This window comes from Carassius auratus, chromosome 40 (genome assembly GCF_003368295.1).
Source record: "Carassius auratus strain Wakin chromosome 40, ASM336829v1, whole genome shotgun sequence".
Lineage (NCBI taxonomy): Eukaryota > Metazoa > Chordata > Actinopteri > Cypriniformes > Cyprinidae > Carassius > Carassius auratus.
In genome coordinates, this window is record NC_039282.1 from 117,720 (window position 1) to 140,991 (window position 23,272).

The window sequence follows — 23,272 nt, forward strand, 5'->3', positions numbered from 1 at the left end:
TACAGTAAAGCTCCTTTCACACTGCCATTCCGGCAAATACACAGGTAAAGTGTTCCTGCAATTGTTCCCGGGTCGCTAGATTTTGCAGTGAGTACCCGGGATATGCGCATGCTTTCACACACAACCCGTAAAGATCCCGTAACAATACGTGACATCAGCGCGTGACGTGTAATGTATGAGTCGGCAACGCTAGGCACGTTATGCGTTCACTGAAGCAAGCAAACGATCCCGGCGTCAGCGCAGAAAGTGAGGAACTAACTGATCTCTGCTTCATTACAGTTTGCACATATGTTTTTGTCGCGAACGTTGATCTTCCTTCAAAACAGACAATAAAAGAATCGCGCGATAATGCGCGTCATCACTTCGACACGGAATTAGATCTGGCTTTTGTTCACACAGCACTCGTCCCGGGTCGAACCCTGCAATGTTACTAGGTCCCCGACCCGGGTTCAATGCGGGAATCAATCCCGGGACGTGGTTGCTTTCACACAGAAGGCGACCCGGCAATGTTTCCGGTAATATTGCGGGTTCGACGTGCAGTGTGAAAGGGGCTTGTGTGTAGTATGTACTGTATGTTATTCCCAACACAAACTTTGAGACTATAAATGAATTTCACATGATAGCATGTCATGAATGTGTCTGTTGAAAGAGGAACTTCAGAACTAGAACACATGGGTGGTTTTCAGGCCAAGTTGTCCTACATTGTTTTTCCTTCGCCTGAGAAGCGTCTGTGACCTGCCACCCAGGAATCTGGTGAATCTTGTCCAGACCTCTGGAGGGAATTCTTGCGGCTATAACAGCACCCCATTCTCAGTCACGCTCATTGCATTGCAGAGTGTTATGGGAAGCTATGACAAACAGCTAAAGTTTTAATTTACTGCTTATGAGGAAACGAGTCAACTACAGGAAAATGTCAAGGCATTGATTAGCAGTTGTTAAACTGCATGTTTGTGTGGGCTTAGCATGTGCATTTGTTTCACATCACCGTGAGTCAGAGTTTTTGTCTTTGTAATCTCATTTATGGTTTCCTGTAAAAGCCCATTGAGGAATAGCTTACTGAAACTCCAAATCTGGCTGCAAAGATACAATATTTATTCAACCGAGACACTAACAGCCAAGATGATTGAGTGTGGCGTTCCGGCTGAACTTTAAAACATGTTGCAAAGGCTCCTGTAGCTTTCTTGGGTCTTGCTCTAAACAATATTCGTGTGTGTGTGTGTGTGTGTAAAACCTTTAATAGAGTCATCTTTCTTTAGACTAAGGCTTTTAGCAGATGAAAGTACTGTATGTAAAATGTGTGTATTGAAATCCAACATCAATTGTTGGCATTAGCAAGATTTTTTTCTTGTAGATTCTATTCATCCTATTCATCCAACTTTTTGAGTGAATATTGCATTAGATGTGTTCATTCTGTGTATGCATCATCCAGCTCTTTAGATATCTCTGCATTGCCTTTGGTCACTTACAACTGAAAGATACAGGAACAGAAAGTTACAAACAGGATCTCTTGAGACAGAAGGGATGAACAAAAAGCCAGTGGAAACATTTTCTTCCTGAGAAAAATACACTAGTCTCAACATTGTTTCATTTCAAGTCGACTCTTAAGTAAAAGAATTGAGAACTGCATTAAGCCTCCAAAGATTTAAAAAAGCAAACACGGAGCTGCACAGTTCTCCTCTGGGTAGATCTCTGTGTCTTATGTCTGTTGTATGTTTACTTAGCTAGACTTTCTGGACAAACTTGCCTTCAGAAGTTAAACAAAACCTCCAGGGACATTTTCAGTTGGAAAAACAACTGATAAAGCAAACATGTTTTTTTTTATTTTAGAAATGCCAAGTGGGATAGTCAGTACTCTTTATGCTTATTTCAATTTTATACTTTTATATATTAATATACGAAAGTCTATGATTGCTCTAATTTAGAATCATTAAGTCATTGTGTGTGTATCTTGTTTAGTAACCAGGGTGGGAGGTTTTGCCTTAGGCCTGTGCGTCTGCTATCAGTGCAGGCAGGGAGATTACAAAAGACGGCGTAAATAAGGTTCGATTTAACTAAGAGTGGCTGATCTCTGTGGGGTAATGCTTATAACAGTGAGACTTACACAGCAAAGTGCTGCCCTCGGGTGAAGATTAGCCACAGTGAGAGTCGTGTATGTGTGTGTGCAGATGTGTAAATAAACCCCTCTCTGACATCCAAGATGGGGGTGAGAAAACAAGGAATCCCCCCCACCCAACATTCATCTCCATTTCACACTCTCTTGCAGTATCTCTTGTCCTCAGACTCTCGCCTCAAGGCCTTTCAAAATGTTTTCTGTTGATTCTGTGGGAACTTAATATGAAGAAATATAAAGAGAGTAAACAGGGTCGATTTTGATTTCATGGTGCATCTGTCTCAATTGAAAGCTACTTTAAAGTGGCTTTGTGACATATTTTTTTTCCGCAAGCAACATATAAATCAACCATAATTATTTAGTAAATGTTCTACCAGTGCCAGATTGTTTTGGAATGTCACTTAAAATAGTGAACAGTATTATTTTCCCATCTGCTGTTGTTCACATTCAGGTTTGATGTACATCGACCTTTAAGGCTAACAATGCTCCTCTCTGCCCCTTTCAGATGTCTAATTACAAGCGTGCTACCTTTGAGGAGGAGGACGGGACAGACATCCATGCAGATGGAGCCATCTCTCCTGACAGTGTGGAGGTGAGTGTGGGTCGTGGCTCAGTGTGGATGGGTACATTTTGTGTTTACATTTAGATTTTTTTTTTTATCCAACTCCAAATACAAATGAGGAAAGCAAAAATTTAAACTGTTAGTTCTACAGAGACAGTGAGAAGTTATTACTGTTGGACAATTCCCCCCAAAAATACACAGAAAAACAACAATTGCTGGGTATTCGTGATGTGCGCTGTGAATTTCAGCTGTTTTCTGCCTGGTTGGATGCTCTTACCTCTGGAAATATAGCTGACAGTTATGTTGTGTTGAATTGCTAGGTTAGTCGGAAAGAAAATCTGTATTGAGTTGGTGATGTTCTTTCTTTCAGGCTGAGATATCCAGGCAATTTGAGATACACACAGACATCAGATGAAAGGTTATAACATAGCAGTAGTTGGAAATTCTGACAATCACTCTTCAGTATAAGATATACAGTATACACTCTTCAGGTTACATAAGGAGGCTTTCGAAGCATTGACATATAAGAATCATCTTAGGTTCCCCAAATAAGCTTTCAGTGAGTCAACATTTTCTGTACATTGGAATGCTTTCAAGGATATTAAAGGTTCTTCATGGAACCATCAGTGCCAAAATAATAACCTTTGATTTTAAGTGTGTAGGTCTCATGGTTTGTAAATATTTGGAGAAGAGGAATGGGCCAAGGACTGAGCCTGGTTGACTGATATTACGTAGATACTGACTGCTTCTCTCAATGTCAGCATACAGAATCTCATATCCAGTTTCAAAAATGTGTTGAGGTATTTCACAAAGATTCCTCTCCAGTGGAGCAGACCAAATTATTCCATCCAAAGCTGTTAAAGCCAGGAAGGTGGAAGTTGTCGAAGATAAAGTGTGACCCTGGACCAAGAAACCTTAAGTCTTAAGTGTAAATGTATTTTTTATTAGATTCATACTGAATCAATAAGCTTTCCATTGATGAATGGTTTATTAGGATCTGACAATATTTGGCCGAGATACAATTATTTGAACATCTGGAATCTGAGGGTACAAAAAATCAAAATACTGAGAGAATCTCCTTTGAAGTTTTCCAAATTAATTCTTAGCAATGCATATTACTAATCATAAATTAAGTTTTTTATATATATTCGTTAGGAAATTTACAAAATATCTTTATGGAACATAAAATTGATAATTTTGACCCATAAAAAAGTCTTTTTTGTCGGTTTTGTGGTCCAGGGTCACAAATGTCACTACCTTACACCATTAATGTATTACCACACACATTTATATATCCGTAATTCAGTAAGTCATAAATGTACAGAAGAAAACATGGTTCTGTGTTTATTACATAATTAATTTTTTTAAGTTATAGAATTGAAGAATAGATCTGAGAAATTATCCACATATGAGTAATGTTCTCAAATCACAGAAAACCCATATCACCACCTTTAAAAACTATTAAATGGTGGATATACTGTATGGTAATTGGACAGAGAGCAGGCATAACAGCATCAGAAATATTCTTCAACCATTCTTCCAGTATTTTCTTCTGATGTAGACACATGGTTATACCTTGTTACCGAAGAAAATAGCAGGTCAGATTTCCAGGGAATTTCCTACAATGAATTATGATTGACATCTGATATTAATTCATATCGATTAATGTGGCCCCTTTCATTTGCTGCTCACTTTTATGTCAAACAGGAAATGTGACACCTGTTCTGTAGGTTTGCCGTGAAGGCAATGATATGACGCATGTATCTAATACAGTATCCCCCAGGCATCTTGTTCTTTGTTCTCTGAGATCTGACTGATGTTGAAATGTGCAGTTTATTTTGACACAGAAAAACTCACTTGATGTTCCCAGTGTTTCTACTCAAGAAGACATTGTTCGTTTTTGAGACAATCTTTATTAGAGCCCTCAAATAAATAAGTAAAAACATGCAAAACCTTTTAATAACTTTTGTTTACCTAGTTTGGAATGAATACCATAAAATAGTAACAACTTAAAAAGACTTTTCAAACAATACTTGACTTGTTTTAGGTGGGTTTCCGTAAGGGTGGTATTCAGCTGTTTGGTCCACTGGGCAGGAGGACTCAACTGGAAGTAGTGTTGGCCGGACTGCTTCTCGCTTCACTTCTTGCTCTGTTTGGCTGTGCGATCACACTGGGAGTCCGCTATAACAGAGGTAACACACATAGTACAGTGTAAGTGTAACACACAATAAGTGTAACACAATAATTTACTGATAAATAAGGTGCTTAGTAACACTGATTAAGTAGGCATGCTTTTAAGACATCATTTTACTATAGAATTGTTATTGTGATTAGTTTGTAGACACTGAAAGAAATAGGGACCCAACAATAACAATTATTTAATGAACTTCTTTCTTCTTAGACCACAGAGAGTTTATCTAACAAATATCTAACTGGGTGAATTCAATACAAATGGCCATTCATCATCATGATTCACTTTAACAAGTAATACGTCCGAGTGTGTCAGTAAAGAAGTACTGTGTGGTTTGCTGACCATGGTTGTGTGGTTTAATGCATTGAAAACACTATGTCCTGTTGTCTTAAATCCCCAGATCCCGTCCGTAGTATCTGTCTAACAGAAGCATGCGTAACTGTGGCCAGTAAGATCGTGGAAGCTCTGGACCGCTCCGTCGACCCATGTCAGGATTTTTACCAGTACGCCTGTGGAGGATGGGTCCGCAAAAACCCCCTGCCAGATGGCCGGTCTCGCTGGAGCACATTTAACAGCATCTGGGACCAGAACCAGGCTGTGCTCAAACACCTGCTGGGTAAGTGCCTGGAAAACACACACACACACACACACACGCACACACACACACACACACACACACGCACATGCTTGTCCTTTTTGTAGGATGGGATTTGCTCAGTAAATCTCATTCAGTGTTCACAAAACAGTATATATTTAGAAAGACTTCTAAATGATTTATTTGATTTTCCAATAAAAAACTGCTGCCTTCATGCATTTTGAAGAGTCTTACACTTCAGTCCTCTGTACTAGGGTTGTTTTTGTAGATCCGCTCAGAAACTTCATTGATTCTGCTCTGTGTGAGCTGATTACTTGTTTTCTCGGAGAGCATCTATCCCTGTCTCTTTGTTCGATAAGGGACAATGACTTTCTTTGACCATAAAAGCCTCCATTAGTCAGCCTCTCATGGATTTACAGTATTGTGCTTGCAAGTCTTGTTTTTTAGCAGATATATATTTTTAAAGGAAATTTCTAAAACTCCCAGTGTCACTAACATTCAAACTTGAAGTGATGATGCCACTGACTTTGACACTTGTAGAGTGATGCTAGGTGGTTGCCATGGGTTGTTCTGTTGTTGCTATGGTGTTCTTAATGGTTGCCAGGATATTGCTAAATGGTTGCTAGGATATTCTGGGTAGTTGTCAGGGTGTTGCAAGCTGCAAGTGTGTTGTTTTAAGTGGTTGCCAGGGTGCTACTAGGTAATTTGCTAGGGTATTTATGGGATGGCCAAGGTGATGCTAGGTAGTTGCTACATAATTCTTGATGATTGTCGGGATATTCTCTAGTGGTTGCTGCTTTCTTGAGTTTTCAGGGTGCTGCTAAATGCTAGGACACTCTGAGTAGTTGTCTAGGGCATTACATGTTGTTTTCTAGGTTGTTCTGGATGGTTTCTAAAAGGCTGCTATAGAGTCTTGGGCAGTTGTATTGGCATTGTTAGTTTGATGCTATGCAGTTTTCGATGATTGCAAGGATGTGGTTAAATGTGTGATGTGCTGTTCTTTATGGTTATTGGTAAATGGTTGCTAAAAGTAGTTTTCAAGGTTAGCTATTACTAGGAGGTTTGCGATTTTTACCCATTTGTAATCCACCAAGCAATCTACATCCTGTAGGTATAGAATAGCACCTCTTCTTAACAAGCCACATGATTTCACGTAGGCTCATCAGTCATTACATTGCTAAAGTATAATAAATAAATATAACGATGCTTGCCTTAGCAAGCAATGCTAATTAATGGAAAGTCAAGCATAGGAATCTCATCAATTTCACTATCCTTCTCCTTCCCTCGCTGTATATTAGGATGCAGATTTTCATTTTTCAAAAAAAAAAAAAAAAAAAAAAACCCTGCCAATGTTTATTATTTATTGAACTCTCTGTTTATTTATTTGCTGCCTTGCAGGTTCTAGCATTCCCTACAAAAATGCTAATGTAGTCTCTTTTGCCTTCGAACGCATTGCTTCATTCCTCTCTCTAATTGTTGGTCTGTTTGACTCGGTCTGTTTTATTTAATAAGCTGTTGTAATGTGCTGGCTTTGATCAATCTCTCTCTGTCTAATGAATGCGCTCTCACACTGGGGTCCCTGCGGCCGTTTTGCCCTAATGACACTCCATCACATTGACTCTCTGTGTGTTGCATCACCCCCACAGCCGTCTTCATCCAATCACACCACACTGTTCTCTCACCCTTCTGCACATTTAATAACACGTGCTGTACATGGACATTTCTGATCTCATATTACTCTCAGATAAATCATCCATCTTTTGTGGATTGGGCTTCTTGGAGTGATTGGTTGAGTGTGTGTGCAGCAGGTGAAAGTAACGCTCTAGTGAACTGTAAATGAAGAATGTTCCCTAATGACCTCTTTCAGAGAGAGAGAGAGAGGATAGAAAAACAGAAAGGAAGAAAATGTTGAGGAGGAGTGAAGGGATGAAATATGAACGCACTAGATTGTAAGCTTTTGAAATTATTTTGGATCCACTGTGAATTTTGGTGAAATAATATCTGCATGTACAAATATGGACTCCATTGTGTACAGTGCAATGGGCGAAATGTGTCAACCAATAGAGGTTTTGCTACTTTTTTAAACAGCCCAAAAGACATGAATAGTTCAGTGACTAATATAAAAAGAAGTAAAGGATATATGATATACCAAATTGAGCGTACATTACTCTTTAAACAAAAACAAAAGTTTTAGATTCATGAAGTCAGATTTTAAGTGTGTGCATTTGCAAAGCAGTGCAGTGTTGTTTTTTTTCTCTCACACAGAGCCATTTTGGGCTGACTTTCACCCTTTGCACATGCATCAAACAGAAACAAACACAAGAAAATTCTGGAAAATGGAATGAGATCAGCTCTGAATTCTGATAGATGAGCAGTGAGTCGTGCCAAAGCCCATTTCTCTCTCACCGTGTGTCCTCTCTCTAGACTAGACCCGCTGATCAGTAATTGGACTGCCACTGTTCCTCTGAGAATTTATTACTTGAATATTTCTGCCTCTTGTTTCTTAATGTAATTGCACTGTTAGGAGGAGAGAATACAGCGGAAAAGACAAATGAGCATGAACAGAGGGGAATGTGAAACTAAGAGCTGGTTTAGGGATTTGCAGATTGTTTGCTTGAATGGTCATATTGTAGATTCATTATCTCTCTTTTGCACAACACAGATGTGTGTAAAACACAAGCAGAAGAGTGAATTATTCCTTCTCCAAAGATGTGCGAGGTATATTGCCATGACAACAACTAAAAGCACAAATCAAAGGTCATAATGACAAGCATAATTGTGTTCAAGAGTGTGTAGGTGTGTGGGTATTTGTGACTCATCATTTGTGTGCCTTTATCTGTTTGTTCAAACCCCTGTGTGTTCCTCTTTTCTTGGTTGAGATGTGTGAAGTTAAAGTGTATCTTTTCTGTTCCACCATAAACACACAAAATTAAATTGCAGCATTTACATGTACTATTGCAAATTGAATTCAAATTCTGTGATGAAAAAGTAATTTTGTCAAGATTTTAAGATTTCGAAAATGGTTGTCAGCAAAGTCATGAGAGATCATTCATGTCACATGGTGTAACTCCCCCAAAACATTGAATTACATTAAACAGTCACTTTGAAAATCATATTCTAAATCTTTTCAAAGATAAAGACGAAATTTCTACAAAACAGTGAAGAAAAATGCATTTGCTGGAGCAACTGTGCCATTTTAGCTTGCGTCTACAAGTCTTTGAGCTCTTTTAATGACTCTCGTACCCGAGTGCTCCACATCACAAATGAAATGCTGGACCGGGTGCGCTACAGAGCAAGTTTACAGCGTCAGAAAAGCCAGACATATGCAGATGGTTAGTTAAGTGTGGTAAAATGGTAAAAGTGTTTTAAGGTCATAACATAGTATTGTACAAGGAATTGCACAAAACATCAAGTCTACGCCTGTAAGCAATTTGTGTGAAAAGTTGTTGGCGCCACTAGTGTGAAAACTGCATTGAATAGTATGTATAGCAGCGCTTTTGGAGTTTTACAAAAAATGTAAGTAAACATAGTGTCCACAGTATGTCATGTAAACCAAAGAGTCTTTGCACTCCTCAGGAAGTCAGCCTGCATGGTGTACTTACAGGTTTGCCCTCACTGGTTGTTTCTCTGTTGATTCCAATTTGCACCCAGTGCTGTCAATCACTTGTTCTGGCACCTTCCACTTAATTTAGCCATTTCTCATGTGAATGAAGTTAGCATGGCAGTGGCAGTGATTTTCCCCTCTGCCTGTCAGCTGTGGCACACAGTGTTTTGACTGCGACTGATGGCAGAGGTTATTGAGAATGAAAACCACCCTGCTTGTTTGGCTCGCCAACGGCATCTGCGTTTCGTCACGTTTTGTTGCACGAGGGCAGCTGTCATCGACGTGACATTAAGAAAGATGGACGGCAGGGCCCTTTGTTGCAGTTTTTCCAGTTTGGACTCTGTTTACCTGCACTGAATTGCCAATGTTTACGTACCATAATTCCATGCTTCATGATGGGAGCCAATCAGAGAGCACCATTGTGTCAGCTTGACAGACAGCTGGAGAAACTCTGTTGGCTGTTTCATGACCCTGTGTAATGACCCTTTTTAAGTTGTTCTTCGGCTGTCGTGTTTGTTTTACCCTAATGATGGCGCTCTAAGCTGCCTCTTTGTCTAGGTGATGATTTTGTTTCCTGTCTCTCATGCTTCATGTCCTGTCTTTTATTTCTGTGAGGGGCAGTTTTGCTTTAGCATCCAAGCATCAAAAGAATATGAAAATCGTAATTTTTACTCACCCTAATTTTGTTTCAGACGCAAAATTTTGAAGAACATTTGGTAACACTTTAGTATAGGGTCCAATTCACACTAATAACTAGTTGCTTATTAGCATGTCTATTATTAACATAATGGCAGTTTATTAGTGCTTATAAAGTACATGTAATGCATGACATAATCCTACCCAATACCCTAAACTTAACAACTACCTTATAAACTATTAATAAACAGCAAATAAGAGGTTAATTGAGGCAAAAGTCATAGTTAATGGTTAGTTAATAGTGAGAATTGGACCCTAAAATAAAGTGTGACCGAACATTTTGATGAAAGCACACAGTGATCAAAGGAGCATTGTATGGAAGCTTGTTTCCACCTCTGAAAGTTTTTCAGAATTGGAGTCAGTATTGTGAGACAAAGTCAAAATTGTGAGATATAAACAGAACTGGTAGATGTAAACGCAGAGATCTGAGATGAAAAGTCTAAACTGTGTGATTAAAAAGTTCCAATTACCCTTTTTTTGTGGCAGGAAAAATAGTTTTGTGTATAAAAATATAGTGAGTCCTTTATCTTGCAATTCTGAGTTTGTCTCACAATTCAGATTTTCACAATAGAGAAGATATGTTTTGTTTGTTGTTGAGCTGTAAATACTCAGCAGCAGCAGTTCATTTGCATTTAAAGAGACACAGCATGATTTTGCTTCCACCCAAGATAGGTGTATTTACGGCATTGAGTAATTTATGTTCTGTGGTGTATTTTGAGCTGAAATGTTACAGACACATTCTGGGGACACCTGAGACTTTTATTATATTTTGTAAAAAGGGCATAATATGACCTCTTTAAAACTTTTACTTATGAAATGTACTTATGCAAACCATTTTGTGATGCAACTTTCCTATGTGTTCCTGTAGAAAACGGCACTTTTAACTCAAGCAGTGAAGCAGAGAGGAAGACGCAGTCCTACTACCTCTCCTGTCTTAATGAACAGCGAATAGAAGAGCTTGGAGCCCAACCACTCATCGACTTGATTGCAAAGGTAAGTGTTTCTGCGTCGCCCCCTGTAGTGTGGAGGATAAACAGTGCAAACTCGGTAAATTTCTGTAAAATTTTAAACATTCAGTGTTTCCTATTGATTTGCAAAAACACCAATTTTATCGAATGACCATTTGATTTAATCTGATGCCTGATTAATTTTTTGATTGCTTTACTGTGCGTCTCCAAAAAAATTAACCCTTTTATTTGAGCTGAGCAAGACAACTTGTCTCAAATTGCTCCGATACCGTCAATTCCTCTCGTTTTGAAATCGACGAGCCTTGAAATGATGTAGACATCCTTCAGAGAGATTTTCATGCACTTCTGTCTCTCTGAATCAGCCATTTTGAAGAAGAAAGCTCTGAAACTAACCCTCGGCACAGACCTGAAAGATTAATCCGTGTTACAGACACAAAGCAGTGATGTCAAACAGCACTTCATCTTCCTAATTTACTGCCTCCCCACACACAGCTGCCTCCTGCGAGGTTTAAAAGAGGTATGGTGGGGAAGATGGAGAAACTAAAATCTATAGTGCCTCTGATGAGCTGCCTTTTGAACACGAACGCTACTCTTCTCTTCTGTCTTTGTCATTCTATCACTCTTTCTGTCATCTCGTGTCATCGGGATCACAGTGACAGAGCGAGTAGTGTTGAAGAGAGCAAGAATAGGTTTATTCTCAGAGGTGAGACAGATTTAATTGGCTTTCATGAGGTGTCTGCTTCTTTAATCTTTCGCCTTTTTCACACTTCCATAAGTAAATGCTTTTAGCATTTTTAGCACCAACTATATAGTGGTTTGCATGAGCATTGCAATTGTTTCCATTTACTAGAATTCAATCAAATGGCTTTCCCAACTCTTTAGGGGACAGTTTTTTTTGCGTGTGTCCTGTGCGCTGCATTTTATTCTTCTGCGCTTAGAGGGACATTGGTTATGAACTGTCAAATAAACACTCAAAAATACCATCCTGTAATACTGGAGATCTGCTTCTTCACATTCTGCACATTGATAATATGAAACATAAGTGGAATACAGTATGTTAGATAATAAATAGATAAAACAGATGATTCATTTTATGTGGGCAGTTGTTGCCCCCACATTTTAAATATCTCCGGGCCTTGGTTTAACATTTACACATTTGGTGGAAAGAATAACAAGAAATGGACACAAATAATGTAAATAGTGTCAGTTTTGGTTTCATGATAAGTCTACAACAAGTGAATCGGTACAGTAGATACTTACAGTAAGTACTGCCTTGGACATTTTGCTAAAACTGATGTTTGTTGTTGTGTGTGTAGATAGGAGGCTGGAATATCACAGAGTCCTGGGACAAAGACAACTTTCTGGACGTTTTAAAGATAGTTTCAGGACCTTACAGAGCTCAGCCCTTCTTCACTGTCGGTGTCAGCGTCGATCCCAAAAACTCCAACAGTAATGTCATTCAGGTACATTTACTCACTGTATTGAGTTTACTAAACTCAGCTGGAAGTGTTTGTTTGATTGTATTTGTCGTATTTACCTCGTCTCTGGTGTTTGCTCACCTGTGCAAACTTCCTGTTTCCTTAGGTTGACCAATCAGGACTCTTCCTCCCATCCCGAGATTATTACCTCAATAAGACCAATGAGAAGGTAGGATGAAGCAGAACTTAAAGTCTCAGTTTACATCGGAATGTCAAGAGCTTTGAGTCTTTCCCAGCTTGCAGTGCGTGTCTAATGCTGTCTGTGCTGGTGTGTGTGTGTGTGTGTGTGTGTTTAGGTATTGAAGGCTTACCTGGATTACATGGTCGAGTTGGGATTGTTGTTGGGAGGAGACAAGAATTCCACTCGAGTTCAGATGCAGCAGATTTTGGACTTCGAGACGGCGCTGGCTAACATCACAGTGCCTCAGGACGAGCGGCGGGACGAGGAGAAGATCTACCACAAGATAACCATAGCTGATCTGCAGGTGTGTGTGTGTGTGTGTGTGCGCGGCCTCGTGAGGGGTTCATTGAGTTTAGAGAAATGCTGCAGTAAACACTTGAAAGTGTGTTGATTAGGCTCAGAAGTTCTGAACTGAACATTTGGAATCATTAGTTTGAATATTCTATCATTATAATGAGCGTGTTTCACACAGATTGCTTATTAAAGGTGTTTGTACGAGGTACGAGAAGAGAGAGTTGATGAAGAATATACAGTGCTTTGAGTCTGTGTTCACACTTTATGAAATAAGACGAGGACAACACATCAATCAACCAATCAACCAATCAATCAATCAACCAATCAATCAATCAACCAATCAATCACTCAATCACTCAATCACTCACTCACTCACTCACTCACTCACTCACTCACTCAATCACTCACTCACTCACTCACTCACTCACTCACTCAATCAATCAATCAACCAACCAACCAACCAACCAAACAGACACCAATCAATCAACCAATCAATCACTCACTCACTCACTCACTCAATCAATCAATCAATCAATCAACCAACCAACCAACCAACCAAACAGACACCAATCAATCAATCACTCACTCACTCAATCAATCAACCAACCAACCAACCAACCAACCAAACAGACACCAATCAATCAATCACTCACTCACTCAATCAATCAACCAACCAACCAACCAACCAACCAAACAGACATCAATCAACCAATCAACGAATCAACAAATTAATCAACCAATCAATCAATCAATCAATCAGACATCAATCAATCAACCAATCAGACATCAATAAATAAATAAATAAATCAATTCTGTGTATTTTGGTCCTTGCATTAATATATCCATCCATCCATCCATCTGTGTTTGTCTCCTCCTCATCTTGGCTCAGACACATCCAATTCTCTTTTTCTCTTTCATCTTTCTCTCCAGATTGGTATTCATTCTTCTGTCTCCTGCCATTTTTCCATCATTTAATTTCTATGCGCACCAGTGTTCAGGAAACGATTGTTTTGTGAAGGCTCCTGTGATTTCCATGGCAACAGTTGCTGAGCAACTGTACAGTGAGTTGTTAAGGTGGAGGTTCCAGTGCCTTGATGCTGAATCACAACACATTATACATTCATATGACTATACTTGTGTTTCTCTGGCAGCCGTGCAGCTCAGATGTGTGGTGACTCCCGTGACAATTCTTACACTTGACTTAACACGCTGAGTTCTTTTTTATTAAAAGAAAACAAAATATCACGTGTCATTTTTAGGTTCTATGATCTATGTGGGTAACATGCATTTATAACAGGGCTCTTTACTCCCCTCGCTCACACAAAAAACACAGATTTCAGTTCTTTAACTGCAACACAGTGTGCTGGAACACACATTCTGTAATAAACAACTTTCCCCACACTTTATCTCATATGTGAAAAGATCCCTTCACACAAAGATTCATGTGAAATTGTTTCCATCATTTACTGATAAATGGTTGCTTTTCAACAAACTAGATTGTCCTAAGATGTGTCTGCGATCAGTTCCAGTAAGATCCGAAACAGCTTGTGGTAAACTTGCAGAATGATTGATGATGTTAATTTAGCTGCACGAAACATTTACAGCTTTTCACAGTCGCTTTGGTGCATTTCTCAAATCAGAAATGAAATTCTCAAAACTATGTGCAACCTGCACATCATCTAGCCATTTATACACATCATAAAAGCAGTTTCTCATTCTTTTGAACAAGTGGAGATTGCTTTGGCACAGTCATGCAACTGATTATGTACATATATCTGCGATATCCTTCATTATACAGTGACTGCTATTGAGTCTGACTGCCCTTAACTTAACAGAAAAAAAAATACATACATTAGCTTTAAGGGTGTTTGTCTGCCTGAATTTAATTATTATTGATTTTTTTTTTAACCTGCATCAGTCATTTCTTATTTTGCCCATCTTCATGCAGGGGTTCAGGTTTATTAAAAAACAACACAGCTTCTCATATCCATAAGAGAGAGAAAACAGTCCAGTTCAGTCAGCTAATCTGTTTCCATCAACTAGAAATCCACAGAGGAGATGAGGGCTGTGTGCTGAGAGGCGTTCAGCTGTGTATGATGGAGGTCTGTGCTCTATTACACCCAAGGGCAGAGCGGCTAGAACTGCATCCAGGATTCAGGAATGAAAACATGCAACTTCTTGGCTTTAGTCTGCTGATTAGTTGAGCATTTTATGTGAGAGCGAATCTGAACGCGCACTCTGTGTCCTTTTCAAGGCTGAAAGAGAAATCATTAAGGGAAAGTATCGAGACAGGCTGAGCTCTCACAGCCAAGGTTATGGAAAAATCTAAATTGATTAGAATTAAAAAGGAACACTCCCTACTAAAAGATTTATCAAAGTGCATCGCCCCTTTACTAATGCTATTCACTTGATTATCGGACCCCAGTCATAGAAGGTTTTACTGTAGAGTCAAATAAAAATGATTGATTTAAAAGCATCTTTTGAGATATAAAGTTTCAATTGTAAGATAAAATATAAAATGCAAGTCACAAAGTGTAGCAAAAAATGTGAACTCATTCTGTGATAATTTGCTACACTGCAAGATATAAACTCACCTTGTGATAGAAGATAGTCACATTGTGAGTTATAAACAAAAATAAGGTCATACTGCGAACTATCACACATTGCAAAATAAAAAACTATACAATTGTGAGATATAAAGTGACAAAGTTTTTTACTGTAGTATGTTTTACAAGAAAATACTGTTTAAGTCTTTCTACTTCAAAAATGTCATGTTTAATTCAAAGTTATTTGCCATTTGTTTGTAATTATTTGTGAAATTTGTTTCTACATACATTTTTTTTCAGTGAAGAAATAGTCACTTTACCGTATATAAAGTCAAAATTGTGATATTTAAAGCGACACTGCAAGAAATAAACTCACACTGTGAGAAATAAAGTCCCAGTTATGAGATTTAAAGTCATATTGTGAGCTACAAAGTTACACTGTCTTTTATAAAGCCACATTTACAAGAAATAAAGTCACATTGCGAGATATAAAGTGACAAAAAAAAGACAAAATATAGTCACAATTGCACATTAAGATATATTTTAGTCATAGTCATATTTTGAGAAATAAAGTAGCATTGCGACATATAAAGTTTTAATTGTAAGATGTAAAGTTTTAATTAGATATGTATGTATTTTGGCTCATTATTGTAACCGAAAATGTTCGCCATTGTGTAATGCTGCATCCACACCAGTAGGTGTCAGTAGTTGTTGGGGGCGGTTCTCACTTAACAGCCCAATGTTTTACAATTAATCAGTACATTAAGATGGAAATATTCAGTATGCCATTTGTTTTTGGTCATAGACGTTGTCTCCAGCAGTTGAATGGTTGGATTATCTGAACTTCGTCCTGTCACCGCTGGAGCTGAACGACACGGAGCCTGTGGTGGTCTACGCTAAAGAATACCTGCAACAGGTGTCGGATCTCATCAACAAGACGGACCACAGGTACGACTGTCTCAGGGGTTACAGCGAACCAGAGTTCAGGAAGAGGACGTCCCCTCTGAGAGTGTCTGTTTACGAATCTAAACGAATCTGTCTCTGAATATTGTTACTGTCTCTCTCTTTACCTGTAGAAATAAATGAATAGAAATGAAGACATGGGACCTTTATTTAGATATGTGAATGCATTCTCTCTCTTTCTTCCCCAGTCTTTTGAATAATTACATGATCTGGAATCTGGTTCAGAAAGGAGCGTCCAGTCTGGACCAGCGCTTTGAGAACGCTCAGGACAAACTGCTGGAGAGCCTCTACGGCACCAAGAAGGTGTGTGTTGAAGAAATGGTTCACACCAAAGTGATAATTCTGTTGTCATTTATTTACTCCCCTTCATGTTGTTCCAAACCCTATTGACTGTTTAATGGAACAATATAATGTAATGGAAATATAATGGTGAATGGGGACTGAAAAAGCTCCTTACATCACCAAAAACAGTTCCACACACAATATTACATCACATGCTTTGTGTGATGAACAGACATTTCAGTCATTAATTATTCACCTAAAAATCTTTTTTTCCTCACCTCTCCAATTCTCATTTGCGTTAATGCATATTCAAATTGATGACCCACTTAAGAAAGATCTTTTAGATGAATTTCCGTAGTGATCTATTTAAATATGGTTGTTGCAATTTAGTACATTTTACACTGCATATTAAATGTAAATGTAATATCAAATAACACGGTAGAGTTAAATTACAATCAAATACTTTACATGTGCTTTAGTATCTTAGTCAGCTAAACTGTACTTTAAATGTAAAAAAAAAACATGGTCATGAAAGTGTCTGTCTCTAAGTGCACTTAAAGTGGCCCTTTTTCATCAATATTATATAATCTGAAAGTACAGCGTTTAAAATGTACTTTTAAGATTTCAAGTACACTACAAGTGGAAAATTAGGCATTTTAATAAGGGACATGAGTGTGAGTACATTTTGATAGAATAAAAAAAAAGATTCAGATGTTCAAAATGATGTGATTATTTCCATTAAAGAGAGAGTCCAGACTGCTTTTTGTTTTGCACAATTTGTGTATTCAATCAGAGTACATGCAGAACAATTAGTGATGTGTTGAACATGTTTTTAATTGACATAATCACATAAAAAATCTGGCACCCATTCTGTGTTTTTATGCTTGTTTCAGGTTGCCAACTAAGTTCATCTGCATGTAATTTGTCAATATGTCTGTTTCATATTCAGTCCTGCACTCCACGCTGGCAGACGTGCATTGGGAACACAGATGACACTCTCGGTTTTGCATTGGGTGCTCTTTTCGTCAAAGCCACTTTCGACAAACAGAGCAAAGAAATAGTGAGTCACGTAAAGCCAAATGTCATGTTTAAAGTAAACAAGCTCATGTCCTAGTGTTTTCTTCATACTCTCGTTGCTGGCGTGTGTTTGCCCCCATGTGGCAGCAGAGTCAATGACACAGTTCTCAATCCATCTTTCTGTCATAACGCAGGCGGAGGGGATGATCAATGAAATCCGCACAGCTTTCAAAGACGCGCTGGATGATTTGAAATGGATGGATGAACAGACCCGACAAGCTGCCAAGGACAAGGTGAGGGAGAGGGAGAATGACAGAGAAAGCAGCATGACTGGATAACCCACAATTGTGGATTTGTCTTGGATTCAAGACTGCAAAAACAGCTTAACTGTAAACACTTTGCAGAGCTTGCCGAAAAAAAAGAATCTGGATAATGTGTCTTTTCTGGCTCTAGGCGGATGCCATCTATGACATGATCGGATTTCCAGACTTCATTCTGGACCCCAAAGAGCTTGATGATGTATATGATGGGGTGAGTTTGGAAATATCTTTTGTTTTACATGTTAGATTCCTAAAACTTTATCTCCAGGCTTAAATGATTTTCAGTGTGACTGAATGAAGTTCAAACTATCTAAATATTTAAAATAATAAGAATTCTGCAGTAAATTAGTAATTTATATATATATATATATATATATATATATATATATATATATATATATATATATATATATATATATATTTACAGGACCATCTAAAAGTTCTGAGTCAATAAGTATTGTTTTAGGGAAATCAAGGGAATGAATTAGCAAATCGAAGGAACAAATTAACAAATCGAGGGAATCAATTTACGAATTGAAGGAACAAATGAGTGAATCGAGGGAACGGATCGAGGGAACGAATCGAGGGAACGGATTAGCGTATCAAGGGAACGAATCGAGGGAACGAATCGAGGGAACGGATTAGCGTATCAAGGGAACGGATTATCAAATCGAGGGAACGAATTAGCAAATCGAGGGAAGAGATTGGCGAATCGAGGAAACGGATTAGTGTATCAAGGGAACGGATTAGCAAATCGAGGGAATGAATTAGCGAATCGAGGGAACGGATTTGCGAATCGAGGGAATGGATTAAATGGATTAGCGAATCGAGGGAACGGATTAACAAGTCGAGGGAACGAATTAGCGAATCGAGGGACCGGATTAAATGGATTAGCGAATCGAGGGAACGGATTAAACGGATTAGCGAATCGAGGGAACGAATTAGCGAATCGAGGGACCGGATTAAATGGATTAGCGAATCGAGGGAACGGATTAAACGGATTAGCGAATCGAGGGAACGAATTAGCGAATCGAGGGAACAAATTCGCGAATAGAGGGAACGAATCGAGGGAACGAATTAGCAAATCGATTGATTGATTTGTTAAATACTTTTATTTACTTGATTAATAATTCAAAATATCCCAGCTAACAGACAATGTGATGTGATTTTCTTGTAGTACGAGGTAACAGAAGACAACTTCTTCCAGAATATGATCAACTTCTATAACTTCTCAGCACGAGTGATGGCAGACCAGCTGCGCAAGCCGCCCAACAGAGACCAGTGAGTGTAAGAGTGTGTGTTAAGAGAGAAGCATGTGAGACGTACTGTGAGCTGACGGCTGATTTCTGTGTGCTGTAGATGGAGCATGACTCCACCCACGGTGAACGCATACTACATGCCCACCAAGAACGGAATCGTCTTCCCCGCCGGCATCTTACAGGCCCCCTTCTACGCCCAGAATCACCCCAAGTGAGCAGACACGGCTAAAAGAGTTATAAAGAAAATCGTTTTTCTTCCATAACTGAGATGTTTTGGTTTGTCTCACAGAGCTTTAAACTTTGGTGGCATTGGAGTGGTGATGGGACATGAGTTAACACATGCCTTCGATGACCAAGGTTAGAAGTCCTCCCATGATGTCCAGTTATACTTGATAGTACACTAGTTGCTTGATTTCAGTTCAGTCTTTTTTGAGTCCTGAAAGTTTATAGGCTGTTGTATTGTGACCGGTTGAGAAGAATTCAGTATTTCATTATATAACCCCTTTAATTCTGTTTCACAGGCAGAGAGTATGACAAAGATGGAAACCTTCGGCCGTGGTGGCAGAACTCCTCGGTGGACGCGTTTAAGAACCGCACCGAGTGCATGATCGATCAGTACACTCAGTACACCATCAACGGAGAGCACATCAACGGCAAACAGACCCTGGGAGAAAACATCGCAGATAACGGCGGCTTGAAAGCTGCCTATCATGTAGGTTGCATTTCAGCTTTTGGGTTTTAGCTGTTTTTGTTCATATGCAACGAAAGGTGTGGAAATGATGCAGACATTAAGCCCCCAAACATTTCCTACACTTGACTGTATGCCAGCTTTAAAAAAATCTTTTTAGAGGTTTGTACGGGCACTCATATTCAATAATTGAAATGACAGGCCTGAGAGTGGATGTCCACCTTCAGAGTGGATGTGTATTCAAAGCCATTAGAGAAGCACGTTACATTTCATAAAAGCATCCCACTGGAAATTTCTTCTTGAATATTCTTAGAAGAACCTCCCTCTAGTGGTCATTCATATAAATCATTATTTTTTTAAATTCTTTTTAATACAGACTGATTTGGAGATTTCTGTTTGTTTTGCAGGCGTATCGCTCATGGGTGCAGAAGAACGGTGAAGAGAAGAGGCTCCCAGCTGTCAATCTGACAAACGACCAGCTCTTCTTCGTAGGTTTTGCTCAGGTATGAAAAGACACACACAATAAAGAAACATGTTTGCTTAGTAGTTACATGTATGACATGAAACATCGACTGTAAAAATAAATAAAAATAAAAAAGATGCTGTGAGACCAAGTATTAACCTGTCAGTCACTGTGTGATATGGTAACAGAATCAGAAATGCATTTACTTAAAAATAAAAAATATCATTTTTTAAATAATAAAATAACACTTTCTACAACACGGTTTGATACAGCAACATAGATTAAAATGGTTGTAGGTATTATGAACTGAGGACATGTTTTTACTATGTCATATAAATATGTATTAAATTATAAAATAAGTATAGTTTGTGTATGTGTGTGTGTGTGTGTGTGTGTGTGTGTGTGTGTGTGTGTGTGTGTGTGTGTGTGTACACTACAGTTAAAAAGCTTGGGATAATTCAGATTTTTTTGGACTGTTTTTGAAATAATTATCTTTTTTTTTGCACCAGGGCTGAACATTTTCTTATGAAAAATAAAGTAAAAACAGTAACATTGTTAAGCAGAAAATGAGCATATTAAAATTATTTCTGCTTAGCATTACAGAAATTAATTATTTAAATTCCAAATTTAAGTTCCATATTTAAAATGGAAAAAGTTTCTGCTTTAATTGCAATAATATTTCACAATATTGGCCTTTTTACTGTATTCTTTATCAAATAAAGTGAGCAAAAGAGATAGATAAATCATAAAAAAATAGTTAATATACAGTAATTGTGGAGTATATTATAAATAATGTCTATAACTTATAAGAGTTGTGTTAATATATTAATGTTATATAACATATAAAATATGTTAATATATTAAGATATTATAATTTATACTAAGTATTAGTACTTAATGATAAACAATTGTCTTGGTTAATTTTAATCAAGAAAATACATTTAGTTTAATGTTCAAATGGGGTTATTTAATTTAATATATTAGTATAACATTTTATTAAATTTAAATGCATTTACATTGAATTGTTTTAAATATAATTTCATTTTATTAATGTAATCTTATATTTGTGTACACTAATATACAATTATTTTAAGTCATATCACTAATTTAAAATCATATGTTCCTGTGGCTCAGGGGTACAGCATTGCATTTGCGGTGCAAAAGGTTGTGGGTTAAATTCCCAGGGAAACCACATACTGGTAAAAAAAAAAACGGTGTCTGCTAATTGTACATTTTGTGATGTTACCAATATTTCTAAAAAAAAAGTTTACAGACTTAATATATATATAAGTTTTTTATAGACGCAATGCTAATCAGAGCTATGTCTGTGAAAGCATATGAAACCCTCAAACATGCATTCCTATGGCTCTTCTTCGTAGGTGTGGTGTTCAGTCCGAACTCCAGAAAGCGCTCACGAGGGCCTGATGACGGACCCTCACAGCCCTCCCAAATACCGTGTAATCGGCACTCTATCCAACTCACCCGAATTCACGGAGCACTTCCAGTGTCCTCTGGGCACCCCCATGAACTCAGGCCACCGCTGCGAGGTGTGGTAGGACCGTCTCCCGCCCCCCAGACACCAGCCCGCGTGCACAGACCAGCCTTTCTGGCTCTTTCTCAAGCACTGATTTTATTTATGTGCTCAGAGTTATTTGAGAAGTCAGGCTTAAAGCAGGAGGATGAAGCGAGCACCTGCCACCGCTCTTCTCCAACGCCACATCAGACTCTCTTTATTTATTTGTTCACTGACCTTGGGAGACATTAAGGGTCCCACGCTTACATGTGTGTTTGTGTGCTTCATACCTTGATTTAAAACAGGCCTGATTCTGATCTCGTCTTCTGATCGGGAAGATGTGAGCACTGTGATGCCGCTGGAACCCCTCTCCGTGGAACCCCACAGGAAATGTTTGGATCCATCTGTGATGACTTCACAGGAAACTTCATGTTCTCCCAGTGACCTCACAGGAAGTGCTGAACTACATCTGTGACCCCCACAGGAAGGAAGACCTTTCAAGGATGAGAGCCTATTTCCCAATTGTGATTTCAAAGAAACACTATCAAATGACAGGGAGAGCCACTGTTTGTTCATCCGTCCTGTGTGTCATGATTTGGTCTTGACAAAGTTGAAATGAGATGTTCATTTTAAACTGCTTTTTGCCAAAGAACAATTGTAGGTTTGTTCCTTGTGTAAGTGAACGCTTCGTCTTCAGTTACTCCATAATTCCACTGTGTTTTGCGACGTTGAGTTGAGTGTGTGAAGGATGTATTTTTCCGTCTCCATGTCGTGCTGATCTTTGTCAGTTTTGCTGAAGTGCTGTCATGTTACGTTCTGAAAACCACTAAAAAGGTGAATCTCACCTATGTTTGAGTCATATTTCACTCCAAAGTTAATAGATTATTATTATTTGCATAAAAATGTCAGTTTGTAGAACTATAAAGAATTTTCCCACTCGATTTCCATGAAAAAATAGCACATTATTCCACCAGATTCATTACATTTCATTAGATTGTAATGAGATCAAAAATCTAAAATAATAATGAAAAAATATATTAAATGAAATGAATATATACAGTATATATATATATATATATATATATATATATATATATATATATAATTTTTGTCAATTATCCAATTTCACAATTGCCACAAAAATATTAAGCAGCACAACTATTTCGATCTTTCATAATAATCAGAAATGTTTCTTGACGTTTTAAAAAATCATTAAAACAGGCTCTGATGTTGGACTGAAATGTGTCACATTCTTGGAATATCTTGAGATTCACCCAAAAGCATTTTGTTATCGTCTGCTAAACTTCCCAGCATGCCTTCTGTGTTTCAGGGAGTTGCGTCAGACATCATTGTATGCTCGATCATTTAAATCACCTGTTTCAGGTTGGATAGTTGTCGTGTGTGATTCCTTCTCCGTTGTTTTCAGTTGCAAGTATGTGTTATGAATCTGAATGTTTATGCTGTTGGCCAGTTTTTCTTCTGAATCAGGTTTCTGCTTCCATAAAGCAGGCCGGTTTTGTCATTTGATGTTTTTTGAATGCT

The 23,272-nt window shown here is 38.2% G+C and overlaps 1 protein-coding gene across 3 annotated transcripts in view; it reads left to right on the forward strand.

Moving 5' to 3' along the window:
- Positions 1–22,618, forward strand: part of LOC113058177 (endothelin-converting enzyme 2-like) — a 43,923-nt gene extending 21,305 nt beyond the window's left edge. For all 3 annotated transcript variants that reach the window (XM_026225845.1, XM_026225847.1, XM_026225846.1), the window contains 18 exons: positions 2,616–2,702; positions 4,720–4,864; positions 5,264–5,479; positions 10,627–10,751; positions 12,043–12,189; positions 12,311–12,373; positions 12,501–12,689; positions 16,031–16,173; positions 16,377–16,491; positions 17,420–17,530; positions 17,682–17,780; positions 17,941–18,018; positions 18,985–19,088; positions 19,167–19,277; positions 19,356–19,423; positions 19,588–19,778; positions 20,162–20,257; positions 21,597–22,618. In XM_026225845.1, the coding sequence (XP_026081630.1) occupies positions 2,616–2,702; positions 4,720–4,864; positions 5,264–5,479; positions 10,627–10,751; positions 12,043–12,189; positions 12,311–12,373; positions 12,501–12,689; positions 16,031–16,173; positions 16,377–16,491; positions 17,420–17,530; positions 17,682–17,780; positions 17,941–18,018; positions 18,985–19,088; positions 19,167–19,277; positions 19,356–19,423; positions 19,588–19,778; positions 20,162–20,257; positions 21,597–21,773 (2,265 nt within the window). In that variant the 3' untranslated portion in view covers positions 21,774–22,618. The remainder of the gene's footprint in view (positions 1–2,615; positions 2,703–4,719; positions 4,865–5,263; positions 5,480–10,626; positions 10,752–12,042; positions 12,190–12,310; positions 12,374–12,500; positions 12,690–16,030; positions 16,174–16,376; positions 16,492–17,419; positions 17,531–17,681; positions 17,781–17,940; positions 18,019–18,984; positions 19,089–19,166; positions 19,278–19,355; positions 19,424–19,587; positions 19,779–20,161; positions 20,258–21,596) is intronic.
- Positions 22,619–23,272: the final 654 nt, after the last annotated feature.